General features: G+C 43.9%; 1 protein-coding gene across 5 annotated transcripts in view; it reads right to left on the bottom strand.

Moving 5' to 3' along the window:
• The window catches only part of UBR4 (ubiquitin protein ligase E3 component n-recognin 4), a 132,809-nt gene that overhangs the window by 75,841 nt on the left and 40,575 nt on the right, over nt 1-16,393 (bottom strand). For all 5 annotated transcript variants that reach the window (XM_035714056.2, XM_025446817.3, XM_025446816.3 and 2 more), the window contains exons 28-45: nt 14,874-15,031; nt 13,731-13,940; nt 12,652-12,753; nt 12,249-12,349; nt 11,811-12,009; nt 11,038-11,226; nt 10,556-10,619; nt 8,415-8,606; nt 7,573-7,643; nt 7,337-7,484; nt 6,673-6,900; nt 5,819-5,989; nt 4,600-4,782; nt 3,359-3,517; nt 2,397-2,549; nt 1,726-1,953; nt 1,269-1,426; nt 126-297 (exon numbers count right to left, since the gene is read on the bottom strand). In XM_035714056.2, the coding sequence (XP_035569949.1) occupies nt 126-297; nt 1,269-1,426; nt 1,726-1,953; nt 2,397-2,549; nt 3,359-3,517; nt 4,600-4,782; nt 5,819-5,989; nt 6,673-6,900; nt 7,337-7,484; nt 7,573-7,643; nt 8,415-8,606; nt 10,556-10,619; nt 11,038-11,226; nt 11,811-12,009; nt 12,249-12,349; nt 12,652-12,753; nt 13,731-13,940; nt 14,874-15,031 (2,886 nt within the window). The remainder of the gene's footprint in view (nt 1-125; nt 298-1,268; nt 1,427-1,725; nt 1,954-2,396; nt 2,550-3,358; nt 3,518-4,599; nt 4,783-5,818; nt 5,990-6,672; nt 6,901-7,336; nt 7,485-7,572; nt 7,644-8,414; nt 8,607-10,555; nt 10,620-11,037; nt 11,227-11,810; nt 12,010-12,248; nt 12,350-12,651; nt 12,754-13,730; nt 13,941-14,873; nt 15,032-16,393) is intronic.

The raw sequence follows: 16,393 nt of genomic DNA, 5'->3' as shown, positions 1-16,393 counted from the left end.
AGGTGAAAATTCTTTGACAAGCCTCTTCTACTGAAAGAGCTGGGCAAGGAACATAACATACAAATACGTAAATATAAAATTAGACCAGGTTTCACAGCCAAGTGATAGGAGCATCTGGCACTCACCTTTGCTTTCGCAGGCAGCGTCTTAATCTCTTGAATAAGGAAAGTGTCCGGCTTCACCATAACTACCAATGGCACACCTGTAGTTTGCTGGACACAACATACCAGGCCAGGGTGGTTCATCACCTCGGACCACTGGCAAAGGGCAGGAGATGTCTTACTGCCACCATTGGAACTGCAGACAACAAAATTGGCCACAGTCAGAGTGTCAATCACCCCTAGTCATTTTTTTCTTGACTTAAAGGCCATCCCAACCAAACACTTGACTCCAGAGCAATGCATCTTTCCAGGGCCTGGAGTTACCCATGAGTCTCAAGTTTATTCTGAGCCACATATATACTCTCACATACCCACTGTGTGGCCCCAGCAAGAGTCCTGGTTTAGAAATCTCCTCTGCTGGCTTCCACTGTCTGAGGAAAGAGGGGTCTCAATGTGCCTAGAGGTCGTCAACTGAACAGAGCTGCTTAAGGCACATGATCCCCAGTCCTATCAAGCATCTCCAAGTACGTGAAATTCTGTGTGAATGGTATCCCATTTGCTTTTCACAACGTTTCACAACACAGAGGCCAGAGAGACCTGGCCTACAGCACTTTTCTGGCTCCTCAGTGGCAGAAAGGAAAGACAGGAAGAAAGTCTAAGTCTCTTCCTCCTAGCTCCCTAAATACTCACCACCTCATGTGCACCTCTATTATCCGTACACCTGATGCAAGCCTCTACCCGCCGCCCCCCAATCCTGTGAACCATGCCCCCATTACTGACACCATGTTCTGTGTACCGATCAACTACTCCAGCAGGAAAACTTAAAGGGTATTTTGGTCCTGTCAGTGTCTAGGAGCAACTGATGCTCCCTTCTCAAAACTCCGTTAGCACACCCAAGCTACATGCACTGCCTTGACCATTGCTTCTTCCTTCTGAGTGACAGTGGTCCCCAAACCACCTCTTACAGCTTGGGGTCTGCATGGTGGAGGACAAACCATGCAGACAGCCAACCTGCCAACACTGGGTGCCCTCTGCTTGTAAAAGGGAAAGGACCGCTGGAGCAAAGTAAGGTTCACCAGGTTCCTCAGAGACGCCAGCACTGGGCCAGGGCATCTCCCCACTGAACACGGGCACTGTGAAAGCTGAACATGAAGTGCTCCTTCCCACCTTTTGATGTTGATGGAGAAGAGCTGCAATACTTCCAGAGTTGTCCTGCTAACGGTGGCTGCGAATGATCTGCCTTGACAATAGCTGAAGAACAACATCTGCAACACATGGGAGTAGTAGACGGACACACCGCCACCTGCCACCTGGCTGTTACTGTCCTGTCAGAGCAAAAATATGACACTTGCATTAATCTCGAGTGTTGCCTTCGGGACCAGCATCCGGTTTTGCTGCTTATTAGTTTTAAATCATGAATATGGGCTCTAAAAATTTAAGCCCTGTGGGTTAATCTTAAAATAACCTGAGAGTCAAGGAACTTCACAGTTAATCAGTTTGGTCCTCGAGGACAAGTATTTCTGCCATTAGGGGAAAAGTCAGAGACTAAAGAGAAAAGAACAACGGAAGAGCTGCTATGCTAATGAGATCTGGAACAGCAGGAGAAAGCAGTATCTGCCCAAACCTTCAAGTCCTCGTGGTTGATTTCCAGCACATTAGTGACGTAAAAGGGTCCCTGCTGGGCACTGCTGGCCTCTTCCATGAGCTGGGTATAGATGTAACCAGCTGAAGACATTATAACAATGATGTTCTTTCCCTCCTCGTTGAAGAGGAAGGTAACATCTCTTATCTTTGAGCTTGGCAGGAGAAAGTAGAAGGTCGGGCTCAAGGCATCAACAGACAGGTCATAAATCTGCAATACAGAAGGAAGGGAGATCTATTTCAGTCCCACCCCCCAAATTATCCTGACAAATCCAAAGACCTGCCACTGGTGAGTAATGGGTATTCCTTCTCCTTCCAACAAAGGTCTGGAAGTGTCAGGCACTGAGCATACAAAGATGGGTATCTTTTTATTCTCCCTCAAGGAATGACTAGGGGACAGATATGCATCTACAAATTCTATGACGAGTACAGAAAGAGCCATGCACGTGATATAGCAAGGGTAGAACCAGAATCAATGTCCTATCACCTACACAAAGAAAGCTCTTGCTCGGCACCATAACAAAAGGTGACAAAAATGTCATGATTGCTTATCTTTAATTCCTGGGACAAGCTAGCACAGAATGGAGATCAGACATTTTGGATTCAAAAACAAAACCATTCTAGGACTACATCATCAAAGAACAGTAACTATACCTTGACAAAGTCCGCAGTGACAATCGCTAACTCGGTCTGCGAACCAGGTAACCACACAGCTTTGATGATGAAGTTGCCTGTTGCCAGCTGAGGGTGCAGCACCAAGTGATCCGAAACAGAGCCTGAGCTACTGAAGGTCAACACGTGGCAGTCCTGCACAGGGTTTAAGGAGCAGACTGGTTAAAAGATAGCAGGAGGCAGGCTAACTCATTTCAGCTCTTTCAAGTCTTCCTGAACATTCCCTGCCTTCAGATAGTGTTCCCACTGTCAGATAATACACTCAGGTTTCAAGAACACACACAAAAATCACTTCCAACACAAGAAAGATCTGCAAGAGCTGGGAGAAATTCAGAGAAAGATTTCTTTTATATTCCAAAAGCTTTTAAGTTTTCATCTCAACAATGAGTACAAGAAAGTGGCGTTGACTCGGTGTCCATCGAAAGATGAATGGATAAAGAAGATGTGGTTTATGTATACAATGGAATATTACTCAGCCATTAGAAACGACAAATACCCACCATTTGCTTCAACGTGGATGGAACTGGAAGGTATTATGCTGAGTGAAGTAAGTCAATCGGAGAAGGACATTGTATGTTCTCATTCATTTGGGGAATATAAATAATAGTGAAAGGGAATATAAGGGAAGGGAGAAGAAATGTGTGGGAAATATCAGAAAGGGAGACAGAACATAAAGACTCCTAACTCTGGGAAACGAACTAGGGGTGGTGGAAGGGGAGGAGGGCGGGGGGTGGGGGTGAATGGGTGACGGGCACTGAGGGAGGCACTTGACGGGATGAGCACTGGGTGTTATTCTGTATGTTGGTAAATTGAACACCAATAAAAAATAAATTTATTATTAAAAAAAAAAAAAGAAAGTGGCGCTGAGAACAAAGGAGAGGAGAGGAATGCGATCCATGCAGGACCTAGAGCAAGAAGTAATCAAACTTAGATCAGATTATTACCTTCAGCCCACACACAGCAAGGTAGTCCTCCTTACAGGGATTCCCAGTGAGGCTCAATACAGTAAAAGGGACGGGAGCAGAAGCCAGGCGGGTCAGAGTCAGCTTTCTTTTGCTGGAATCCGCTTGCTTCAAGAGTGCAGAGAGCTGCAGAACAGTGATCTGCAAGGGGACAATTGCCAGATTTCCTTATCGCCGTCCTCTTAGAGAACATAGAGCCCAACAAAAGCTCCTTCAGTGGGGTACTAGTCCACAGCTAAGCCTCTTAAGAAAACCCTTTCTCCCGGCTCAAAGAGATGGAATGCCTTTAATTTCCTCCTTCAAGTGACAACAAAAGAGAGGAGTAATGAAACCAACTCCTCCTTGTATAATCAGTTCACGAAGATCATTACCCCACTTCCTGTATGCTATCATCCTTTCTAGTTTTCTTTTTTTTTTTCCTTTCTAGTTTTCTGTACAAGTTTTTGTTTTGTTTTTAAGTATCTTAGAGGGATCTTATGGACTATTTGGATTTCTAGTTTGTTTTTCACTTAAGATAAAGTTAAAACAACTTTACTGATGATAAAGAAACCAGAATACAGAAAAATGTTAACATATCTGCCACTGTTCCAACCTCTACCAATTCTATAAAACAACCTAAGCTTCCCTGTGTCCACAGTGGGCCAGGAGGACAGGGAAAAACTAAGGAACACTGAGTCTTCCCATGAAGACTTTTATTCTCTTGACTTGTGCCCTCCCTCCAGCATGACCAAACCAGGCCAAGCCTGGGAGCCATGCTGTCCTAGGTAATCACGTCATTACCTTTCTCTGAGGGCTTGAAGGATGTTTTGAGTGGGAAACTACTAATGAGAAACAGCAACTTTGTTCTAGTCCCACTGCCTCTAAGTCTTATCAACAAACTGAGGGGTGGAATAGAAAAAGCTCATTAAGCTCCATCCCCTAAAGCATTCTTAGAATCCAAGACTTTTTCCCAGAGGGCCAACCTGAGCATAGTCATCAGTTTTGTTTAGCACTTGACAAACACGACCAGGATGCCTGGGTGGCTCAGTGGCTAAGGGTCTGCCTTTGGCTTGGGTCGTGATCCTGGGGTGCTGGGATCAAGTCCCTCATTGGGTAGCCTGCTTCTCCCTCTGCCTGTGTCTCTGCCTCTGTGTCTCGCTCATGAATAAATGAATAAAATCTTTAAAGGAAAAAAAAAAAGACAAACATGACCTAAAATGAGTAGGAAAGAATCGGAAACCCACCTTCCCTTTCTCATGGCTAACTGCCAAATGCTGGCGGCGCCCATGCGGGGAAGAGAGCACACACATAGCCACCCGCCTGAGCACATGGGCACTAATTAGCTGTCGAATAGTCTGGCCCTGGTCTCCGCTGTAATTCATCCGAACATTTTCAAAGGCACCTTCCTGGGAGCCTAAGGTGGGAACCTGGCAAAGAGGGAAGGAGAGAACATGCAATATAGTAAGGCAAAGAGATCAAATGGATTCATACACTATTCATATGACTGAGATACTATACGATGCAGTCATTCAAAAGCAACAGATTCCAGTCTCTGATCTATGGACAGTTAGGTGAATCTCTCAAAGTTATTGTCAATCCAGTAAGAATAACATAATAATGTTTCACCAAGCTAAATTTAATTAATAAAGTATAGGCTTCTTGAAATGTTAAAATGCCTCTTTTTTTTTTTAAGTGAAATGATGCTAATGACAGAATGGTTTCCATTCATCTGACCTTGCAAAACTAAAGTCAGCAACTTTATGATCACCAATACTATCCCAATAATTAACTTCATCTTTAATAGCTCGAAGTCTAAAAGCCATTACCACTTTTACCAAAATATCAAAATATCTGTATGTATGTACGTGTGTGTATTTCCGAGGGAATATTTCTCCCTTAAAAACAGATACCCTCTAAGATCGGTTCCCATACCTTGTTCGTTTGTGCACTTCCTTTACAGAAGCACAGACACTTAACACTGGTTTTCACTACTTTACACTTGCTACTACACAGGACAAGCAGAACACACCAGAACTCCTAGCCTCAGTGCGAGCAAGAGGACTTAATGTGGATAATGACTCAGGACTTCTAAGCCATTTCATATGAAGAGCTAGGGAGAGTTGCCTGAAGGGCTATAAGCAGAAGACGACAAACATGAACTCTGCAAGCCAGTGGAATCTTAGGGAAGAAGAGGTTTTCTACTTTAGATTCAGAAGAAATTCTACTACAATTGCCCCCAGATGCTATCTCCAACATCTTGGGAGTTGATCTATTTTTATGAACTGAAAAGGGGACTTATTCACTGGGTTGGCCCAAATGACCTTTTCTGTCTCTTCTTTTGAAGATACCCTCACACATGGATCTTCATGCTGGATAGCTAGGGATTGGCTGTCCAAAGGATCCTCCTCAGAGTATCGGCATAACTTAGCATTTCAGTAAATATGCTCCTCCGGACACACTCACCATCAGCTGATCTGTCATCTCAACCACCTTGTCCACGGTATGCAGCTCCCGGAGGGCTTGCTGAGCCCGGCTGCTGCTCCCCACAGCTGAAGCCTGCTGAAAGTTGGTCTGAATGGCATCCATGAGGAAATTGAGCATGTCTAACACGAGAGGAGCGAAGGAGAAATTGGCCTGAGAAAAATCCAAATACACAAATGAAAAAAAAAAAAAAAAAAAAAGAAAGAAAAAAAAAATAACAAGTCGTACTCATCATAATACATCTTGCCAGTAACTCTACAATCTAGAATCCAGTTTCCTCACTTCCAATTTGATATTCTAGCCGTATCTCTTCCTCTCAATAACATTAGATTTGTGCTACAAACTCTAGAGCAATCTTTCTAAACCGGAAATCCCACCAAAAAAAAAAAAAAAAAGAAATCCCACAGATACCCTACCCTAATGCTAGAATATATCCATCACGTATGATTAAATTCTCTCCTGTGCATCTAGAATCATTCTAGTTACATGCCATCCTTGAGAAAACTGAGAAAACAATCACGTAAATCACTTTCTGTAGTCTGTACTTCAGATGAGGAACCCTGGCCAAGAAAGGTACTCTAGAACTAAAAGACACCCTCTCCTGCAAATTCCCATAGTACTCCTCAGTCTCAAATCCCTCCCTGTGAGGCAGGGGCTTGACAACACATCCTACTCATATCAGTCCTGTGAAAATGAGCCAACTCACAGAAAAGAGAAAGTAACTCTCAGCCCCTCAAGGCGCACTGCTATATCAGCCCTGCGCCTAGCCTGCTTGTGAACCAACCTGCCAGGCTCCACACACCACCCAGCATCCCAGGCACCACCAAAACGCACACCTGGTTCTGCAGCTCCTCCCGGCAGCCCTCTACTGTGCGGCATAGGCTGCTCTTCTTTGGCTTCTCTTCGTCAGCAACCTTTCCATCACTGATGGTGACTTTGGCCTTGTCAGCTGGAGAGGTGCTAGTGTGGCGCACCAGACTCTCAGAAACCCTGGGTTCACTCTGAAAGGCTGACTCCTTCATAGTGGAGCTCATGCCACTGCTAGGAGTTCGCTTCACCAGCGCCTAGAGACAGAAAACATCAGAGGCCCAAAGCCTGAACCACAACCCAGATGAAACACTGCCTGAGATCTTGGAGGGAAATCTGGACCAGGAGGAGAAATCAGCCAACCATTTAAATGATATCCAAATGCCTAAATTCTGATTTTCACGATACCCACCTAATAGTTAACACTTTACCCACTCACACCGACAGGTCTTGATTACAATATCCAAACCTGTGGTAGTAGATCTTAGAAAAAAAACTACAAGACCTTTTAATGACCCTGCATGTTCTAACATTCTAAGTGAAGCACTTAGGCCATGATCAGTGACAGACCCAACGTACTCCTAGACCCAGGCCACCATGAAGGTGACATGGCAGCTTCCCAATCTGGCTTTAGCATTCCCGTGTCACTAATAAGTCACCCTTCCTAGCCCAGGAAATGTTCCAAACTCTCACCAAACAGCTGCCATCTTCCTTGGCTCCACAGTCACAGAAGAAGGACCCGTATTTGGCATAGGAAATCTCATGATCCTTGTGGCACACCTTGGCGCAAACTGTGCACACACCTACTCCATCCACCATTTTGCAGGTGTGACAGTGGTACCTACAAAGAATAAGAATGAGCAAATAAGCCCAGCAGCCCCAACAGTCAAGACCCAACAAATCCTCACCTGAAAGAGAACTATTCTTACCAATGCTGGTTCATGAATTCTTTCTGAGTGATTGTGAAAGTGCAGAGTTTGTTACAAAGAGAATCTTCATCCTTCAAAGATAACAAATCTTTTTAATCAGAAATACACCCTTCTACACAGGCACCCCCAAAAGTATACCCTACAGAGAATAAACAGTCAATTCATAAATGACCAGTAAAACTTATTCCGGAAAATAATCTGCAGGCTATAAATGCGCTACAATTCCAAGTGAGAGCTTAATGTTGTAGGAATAGAAAAAAATAAACCTAGGGGCACCTGGGTGGCTCACTCCGTTGAGCATCTGATTCTTATTTTCAGCTCTGGTCATGATCTCAACCATGGGGGTAAGCCCTGCATCGGGCTTCATCCTCAGCGGGGACTCTGCCTGCTATTCTCTTCTTCTCCCTCGGCTCCTCCTCCTACTCATGCAAGCTCTCCCTCTCCTCCCCCCTAAATAAATAAATAAATCTTTAGGAGAAAAAAGTTTTTCCACTTTCTCTGTAAGGGAGTTCACACCATAACCATTAAGAATTCATCCCTAGGACTCCATTATGATACAAAAACCAAACAACTGCAGAGTAAGTGACTTCTGGATGGAAGAAGGCATATGCTTATTCAACAGCCCCTTTCCTAAGAGATTAGATCCCCACAGCTTGCTCTGGAGACCTGGAAAATTGGTCTGGCATTAGTCATATAAGCTGGGAGAAAGCAGACAGGAGTGGGAGAGTTTCGAAGCGCACAGGGCTAGAAAAGAGGGCCAAAGGCTGGTTAGCATGAGCTGTGTCAGTGCCAGTCAGTCAGCCACTAATAACCAGTTGCCTGGATGGTTACATGGTACTTACTGAATCTTCAGCCTGGGAGTCTTCCTCTTCCACTGCCAACTCCTCCACCCAGTCCGAGTCCACCTCAATGGCCCGCTCCTCCCCATCCACTGAGAGGTGACTTGGGCCTTGACCATTACTCTGGCTCAGGGCATTGGTGACATCAGCCAAGTAAGACATAATATGGCACGTGCACTCCAGGACTATCACGTGCTAGAAGAGAAGACCACCATCATACCAAAGAGACCTTAGCTTCTCCATACCTAATTATTATATACTGTGTTTTCTCAAACTTTTCCCAATAAAGCTGAAGATCAGAGAAATGGTTTAAAAGCAGACAAAAAAACATGTTTACATTATCTATTTCCTCAGCTCTGAGCACTGTAACCACATGTAGCCAGTCAATATGCTGTACTGAATTAATGTGATTCTTTCATTCTTAAGCACAAAAACCATTCTCCACAAAATGCTATAAAATGAGGCAAACCTGAAATCAGGAAAGCAGGTAAAACTGGAGGCAAAAATCATTCAAGAAAAGATGACTGATACAGAGAACAGAATGGTAGTTGCCAGAGGCAGGGAGAAGGAGGGGGTGAGTGGAGAACAGATGAAGTGGGTTCAAAAGCTACAACCTTGGGATGCCTGGGTGACTCAGGGGTTGAGCATCTGCCTTTGGCTCGGGTCGTGATCCCAGGGTCCTGGAATCGAGTCCCGCATCAGGCTCCTTGCAGGGAGCCTGCTTCTCCCTTTACCTATGACTCTGCCTCTCTCTGTCTCATGAATAAATAAATAAAAATCTTTACCAAAAAAAAACCTACAACCTTCCAGTTATAAAATAAATAAGTCACAGGGATATAATACACAGACAGTATAAGGACTATAGTTAACAACATACTGAAAAAAAAAAAAAACATACTGTATTGCATATTTGAAAGTCACTAAGAGAATAGATCTTAAAAGCCCTCATTATTAGAAAAAAACATCTTGGAACTATGTATGAAGACATGTTAACTAGCCTTACTGTGATCATTTCACAGCCTACACAAACATCTAATGATTATGCTGTCCACCTGAAAATAATCTAGTGTCATGTTAAGGATACCTCAATTTAAAAAACAAAAGAGGGACACCTGGGTGGCTCAGCGGTTTAGTACCTGCCTTTGGCCCAGGGCTTGATCCTGGAGTCTGGGGATCAAGTCCCACATCAGGCTCCCTACATGGAGCCTGCTTCTCCCTCTGCCTGTATCTCTGTATCTCTGTGTGTGTGTGTGTGTGTCTCTCAAGAATAAATAAAATCTTTAAAAAAATAAAAAATAAAAAAAAAATAAAAATAAAAAACAAAAGAAAACAAAAAAGACTAGATTAAAAGTATGAATGGGCTCTCATTGGCTTTTTTCCTACCATCAGTATTTTTTTAACCACTGGTGAAAGACACTTACATTACCAGGTTTTAAATTAATGCAATAAGAAAGGAACAGCCTCAGAAACCAAGCAAAAAGTCTTCCAGCAAACCACTACCAGTAGCTTAGGTTTGCCTAAAATCCCAGCACCTGGCGTCAAGGCCTCAGATTTCTAAGTTCCTTCCCTTTGCACTCTGACAGTTCAGAGCTGAGAGAAGAAACATGAAAGAAAGGAAAGGAGACATGAACGGTGCTGTGCTAGGTCTCAGAGGCCAGTTAGCTCTTTTTAGCCACTTATGTCCAGTTCACGGTAGGGCAAGTAGGAAAAATGCCTGAATGCAAGATTTCTGTCAGTTTAAAAACCCTTCTTCTCAGCAGTAAACAATACTAGCAAGTGGACTAGAGCTGAGAAGGCAGTAGGTAACCCCCTAAAACACATACTCAGAGCACAAAGTTCCAATGCAGGAGCAGGGAACAATTTTCCACAACATAACAAAATCTAAAAATAGCAAGAATTTACTAGGTTTTAAGGATTCAGTTGGATGTTTTGTCTATCGTCTTGTATTCCCCCTTCCCTCCCCTCATCATTCCTCATAACCTAGTAGAAGCCTGAGAGCAGGTAGTTCATGTTACACACCCCCAGGGCTTTGAAATTGTGGGCAGGCTGGCTAGGACCAGGAACCAGTCAAAAGGAGAGTCTTCTACATGACCACAAAGAAGACTCATCACTTCCTGACTGCTGTCAAGGTGCATTTCGCTTACCTTTCCATGCATCACATTGGCATTCAGTTTTTCAACCACGTTCTTCTGTGATAGGTATTTCTTGCTGTCCCAAAGGAAAAAAAGGGGGGGGGGGCAGGAGAGACACAAAAATCATCTAAGGAATCAAAGAAAAGGAACCAGTTTCATGAATCCTGGTTTAATTTGTGACGCTGGGAAGCATAGTCATTCGGAGAAAGCACTGAAGTTTGGGGTGTTCTGGCCTGATCACCAACACGTGGCACACTTTCCCTAAGACTTCTCTTAGGAATAATGAACAGGAAACCCTACTAAGAATGGGACGAAGGTGGAATCTAAAGTGAACAGTTACAGGCCACTCCCTCAATCTCCAAGAAAAAGGGAGACTCAAGTTCTTTTATACTCACTCCAAGCTACAAAGAAAATAACCTGCAACAAATTAACCCCCTTTTCTCTAAGAGCAGTGCTGCACCGATAAATGGGCTCCTCCAATTTCATCATCTTACCATCTGCTCAGCCAGTCCACAGCAGCATTGTGGAGCTGAAGATGGCCAGCACCTTGACCTGCACTGGCCAGGGTGGCCATCACAACCATGAGTTCCGGGAAACCAGTCCCATCACCGTTGGCCAACATCTCTGTCGCCATGGGGATCAGGGTACCCAGCAGCACAGCACACACACCTTCCCCAACTTGGCTGGTAGAAAAGAAATAGCAAAGTATTAAATACACAACAGGAATCTGACTGTACTTTTAAATGTATAAAAATAACAGACGTTGGGCAGGCTGGGTGGCTCAGCAGTTTAGTGCCACCTTCAACCCAGGGCATGATCCTGGAGACCCGGGATCGAGTCCCATGTCAGACTCCCTGCATGGAGCCTGCTTCTGCCTCTGCCTGTGTCTCTGCCTCTCTCCCTCTATGTCTCTCATGAATAAATAAATAGAATTAAAAAAACAAAACAAGGATGTTGAAAATTAAACATTAAATATGTGACTTGCCCCCCCGTTTCCTCCCTACTCCATATATATGCACCCAGTTTTGGACTTCAGCTATTAGAGCACAAAACATTCACCCATGTGACAACTGATAGGCCAAGTCACTTCAAAACTTTTCCACAGGAGAAATTAAGGAGCTCTACTAGATTCCTTAAGTCTAGTGAGGAGAGTTCTGGAAGCACTCAAAAGGCTAAGGACCAATGCCTGAAGGAAAGAAATCAACAAATGGGTCTCAACGTTCACTTGGGGCTCTTAGGAACACATGACCCAATGTATTTGTTCTACCTGTTTTCCCGAACAATGTACGTAGTCAATAGCTGCAACAGCTGCCGGTTCTCCTGAATCACATCCAGTTGGTCGGAGTCTTTTGGGGGTGATGCGGTCATGCGGGTGAGCCAGGCCTGGAGGCGTGTAGGCTCCACACAAGCCAGCTGTGCCAGAGAGCCACAGAGATGCAGAAGGCTCGGGTTAGGGCTCTTCTCAGCTAGGGACAGACCAAGAAGGGTGGTCAGTGAAGAAGGGTAGGGACAGGAGGGAAGGCAACAACTGGGAGCCAGGAAAGGGGGAAGGAAGGCTTCAAGTAAGTTTTCAAATTCCTTTTCAAGTTCCTTGCAGGGATTCTCTGCACTTGTTATGCGGTAGTTATACTCGGGCAGAAGATATGCACAGTATTAGCTGGACATCAAAGTTCCCATAAGAAGATTACTAAAAGCTGTCACTCACTCAGCTGGAAGAGTTTGGTGAAGAATTTCAGAACTCGGTTACAAAATTTAGCAGAGAGGTTCTCATTGGCTGTTGCCATCATGATCTGCACGAGTTCTCCACTGGGAGGCAGAAGAGGGAAAAAATGGGAGAATCACATTAAGCCTCACATAAAAAGGCATCCGCTTCCATTTCTTCATGACGCCATCTCCCCAAGGGTAGCTGGTCACTCGCCAATCAACGACACCAGGTATTCATGAGGTAGACCCCTCATCAATAACCCGAAGGAGTCAGCAATTAATCTAAGTCCTCCCCATGGTACAAATACCTAAGCAGGCCTTAAGTTTTCCCCGAGAAAAAAATACCTAATGCTTTCAGGAGGCATTCAAAAAATGCTCACTGAGTAAAACAAAATACGGCTAACCTGTCAGAGAAAAATTCCTCCATAGCTTTACGAGCCTGGCTGCTTTCCAGCTGCTTTTCCAAATACTGGAGACATTCCTCCAAGATGGATTCATCCAGTCCACTGAGGATCAAAAAGAAAAATTTACTACCAGAATGAAGGTCTGTTTCAGTATCTTCCTATATTTATTTTTAAAAATCCAAAGTTTATGACTGACCCTTAATGGCAATATTCATTTTTTTTTTCCCAAAGCTTAGCATAAAAGCCTGGCTACACAGGAGCTCAGTACATGTCTAACACATTAAACTATAACAAAACAAAAAAGTTCCTAAAATCTCAGATAAAGCATGCAGTCAGTGGCTAAGAGTTCAAAGAATCATTACTGCTGTTTCATATTATAGAAAGAGAGAGAGAGAGAGGAAGGAAGGAAGGAAGGAAGGAAGGAAGGAAGGAAGGAAGGAAGGAAGGAAGGAAGGAAGGAAGAGAAGAGAAGAGAGAGAGGAAGGAAGGAAGGAAGGAAGGAAGGTAGGAAGGAAGGAAGGAAGGAAGGAAGGAAGGAAGGAAGGAAGGAAGGAAGGAAAAAAAGAGAGCCCAAGACACTCTGGAGTCCTCAAAAATGAAGTCAAGAATGCCCATATTTGGACCCTTCATTTAAGAAGTTCTCTGTGGGACAAGCTACAACTTACTCTACTGGTCCTAAAGGCTTACCAACATCACTATGGCCTAAACTACCAAAGTCAAACAATGGTGAGAGACTAACTATTCCCCACACCCATCTTAGAGGTATAGTTCCAGAAATGTTACAAATTCTATGAAACTCCTCTGTACAGTTCATTACATCAAGTATGATACTTGATAAGTATCTGTTCAATAACTTAAAGTTTCCAGATGTGAACCATTTAAGCCTTCCATTTGCTCAAAGTTAATTCCTAACAATCAGAAAAGTGGGTTCCAAATAACCTTTTGTGCACATCCACAAGAAGATAAAATGCACACAGATATAGAACTTTCTGCTAAAAAACACAATAAGCCATTAACTAATGACATAGAGAAGCCAGCGTTGGTTCAGGAGCCTGAATGTCCCCCTCAATTAGGCTCACCTATTGGGATCTGCATGATTGGCCAGAATGTTGTAACAACCAGTGATCAGCTTCTCATATACTCGAGCCAAGAACTCCTCAGATTCGGCAGGACCCAGGATGCGCTCCAGGGAGTTGCTACTGATCTCAGCAACGCTCTCAGTGCTTGATTCCAAAAGAAGGGGAAGCAGGGTCCGAATTACCTGTGGCGGGTTCATCTCATCGGACCAACTTCAGCAAAGAAAAGGGAACCCTATTAGTGAATATACTCCCCCCGAAAGCTGCAAAAGCGAGGATAAGGCAATTCAATCATTTACTAAGGAGGGCATTTATTCCAGTCTTTTTTCCCTTGATACTTATCTTTTATATACGTGTAATCATTTGACTTCAGTTTCATTTTGCGTTATGCAGAAACAAAAATCATTTCCATGGAAAAAGCTCATTCATTAAAATGTTCAATTAACAATAGAAGATATGGGCAGCCCCGATGGCTCAGCGGTTTAGTGCCGCCTTGAGCCCAGGGTGTGATCCTGGAGACCTGGGATCGAGTCCCATGTCGGGCTTCCTGCATAGAGCCTGTTTCTCCCTTTGCCTGTGCCTCTGCCTCTCTCTCTCCCCTCTCTGTGTTTCTCATGAATAATAAGTAAAATCTTAAAAAAAAAATAGAAGATATATTTTATAATATTCAGAAAAGAAAATTAACTGAAACCAGTGTTAGAAACCCATCCCAGACAACTTTTGTAGAACTCCAGGAATCTGGGTCACTTTTAAGGCCATGTGATAGAGGACTTCACCAATGACCTGTGTACTGGAAGACAAAGGCACTGGCTTGCCCCAGTTCCCACAAGAGCAGAATCTAACACTCACGAGGATTCTGGAGATGCATGGTTTGAAATACATTACTGCCACCTTAAAATTCCAATACAAAGCAAATTACAATAGGATTTAAAGCCTGCATGGCCTTCCCTGCAAGAGGGAAGGAAGTATTCTGCTACTTTTCACATCACATTCTAGGTAAATGCTCACACTCCACTCTGAAACAATAGACTCTCTCTGCTTATAAAAGCATTCAAGAAAAGGATTATTATAATAAACTCCATCGTCCTTCACCTATGACAGAAAACAGGCATAGAGAGTACACAGGGCTCCATAGTAGGTACTCACACAATAAGATCTCCAGTCAGCCTGACCAGTGAGAGGAGGGTGTGCTTCAGGGAAGCAGCCAGAGGCAGACTTTGCCCACAAAGAGTCCCCAAGTGAGCAGCCTGCACAGCACTGATGTAACTCTCTGAAGGGATGGTGTCATTAGCAAAGGCATTGCGCTGAAAGGAAACAAAACCGACATGAATGGACAGACCATCTACCCAGGATAAAATTCTCACATGGGGGAAAAAACAACTGGCATAAACTAAGACCTCACTGAGGTTTCTAGACAATGGCTCTACTCAGTATACACTATTATTCATCCTGGGGAGGAAAGTGGAGTGAACCAAGGAAACAATTAACAAATTTTAGTTCAAAGGTACTAAAAAAAAAGTTTTTTTTAAGATTTATTTATTCATAAGACACACAGAGAAAGAGGCAGAGACACAGGAAGAGGGAGAAGCAGGCTCCATGCAGGGAACCCAACCACTGAGCCACTCAGGCATCCCAAAGGTAACTCAAAATTTAAAAAGTTAAGGAGTGCCTGGGTGGCTCAGGGAGTTAAGTTTCCAACTCCTGATTACAGCTCAGGTATTGATCTCAGGGTCTTGAGATTAAGTCCCATTTCAGGTTCTATGCTGGCCATGAAGCCTGCTTAAGATTCTCTCTCAGGGCACCTGGGTGGTTCATTGGTTGAGCCTTTGGCTCAGGGCATGATCCTGGGGTCCTGGGATCAAGTCCCACGTCGGGCTCCCAGAGGGAGCCTGCTTCTGCCTCTGCCTTTGTCTCTGCCTCTCTCTGTGTCTCTCATGAATAAATAAAACATTAAAAAAAAAAAAAGGTTCTGTCTCAGGTGCCAGGTGACTCAGTCAGTGAATATCCAACTCGGTTTCAGCTCAGGTCATGGGATCGAGGCCGACATTAGGCTCCAGGCTAAGCAGGGAGTCTGCTTGAGATTCTCTCTCCCTCACCCTCCCCTCTCCCCCTCTAAAAAAGAAGTTAAAAGGTGGGCAGCCTGGGTGGCTCAGCAGTTTAACGCTGCCTTCAGCCCAGGGCCTGATCCTGGGGACCCAGGATCAAGTCCCACATCGGCTCCCTGCATGGAGCCTGCTACTCCCTCTGCCTGTGTCTCTGCCTCTCTCTCTCTCTTTCTCTCTCTCTCTGGGTCTCTCATAAATAGAGAAATAAATAATCTTAAAAAAAAAAAAGAAGTTAAAAGGTTAGTTTGGTTAAAGAGTTAAGATACCTAATGCCAGTTTTCAAATAATTAAAATATATTCTATTTAACACTAAAACTACACTCTCTAATAATTAAGAAGGATGTGTATTTTGCAAAGTATCAGGTCTCCCTCAAAATATCTTCATTATCCTTCTGCTACAGCCCCCCGGGTGATGTAAACAGAGGTCACAATTATAAAGCAGGGATAACAAGATTATAGTACTTGGCTTTTCCAAAGAACAGTGACAAGGGAATAATCTGTTAATAGAGACAATTTGAGCAAAGCATACACAAAGGTCAAGTAAACAGCCTCCAGAACGTG

This window comes from Canis lupus, chromosome 2, assembly GCF_003254725.2.
Source record: "Canis lupus dingo isolate Sandy chromosome 2, ASM325472v2, whole genome shotgun sequence".
Classification (NCBI taxonomy): Eukaryota; Metazoa; Chordata; class Mammalia; order Carnivora; family Canidae; genus Canis; species Canis lupus.
Note: the sequence above shows the minus strand (reverse complement) of the source record. Positions and strands in the feature narration are given on the sequence as shown.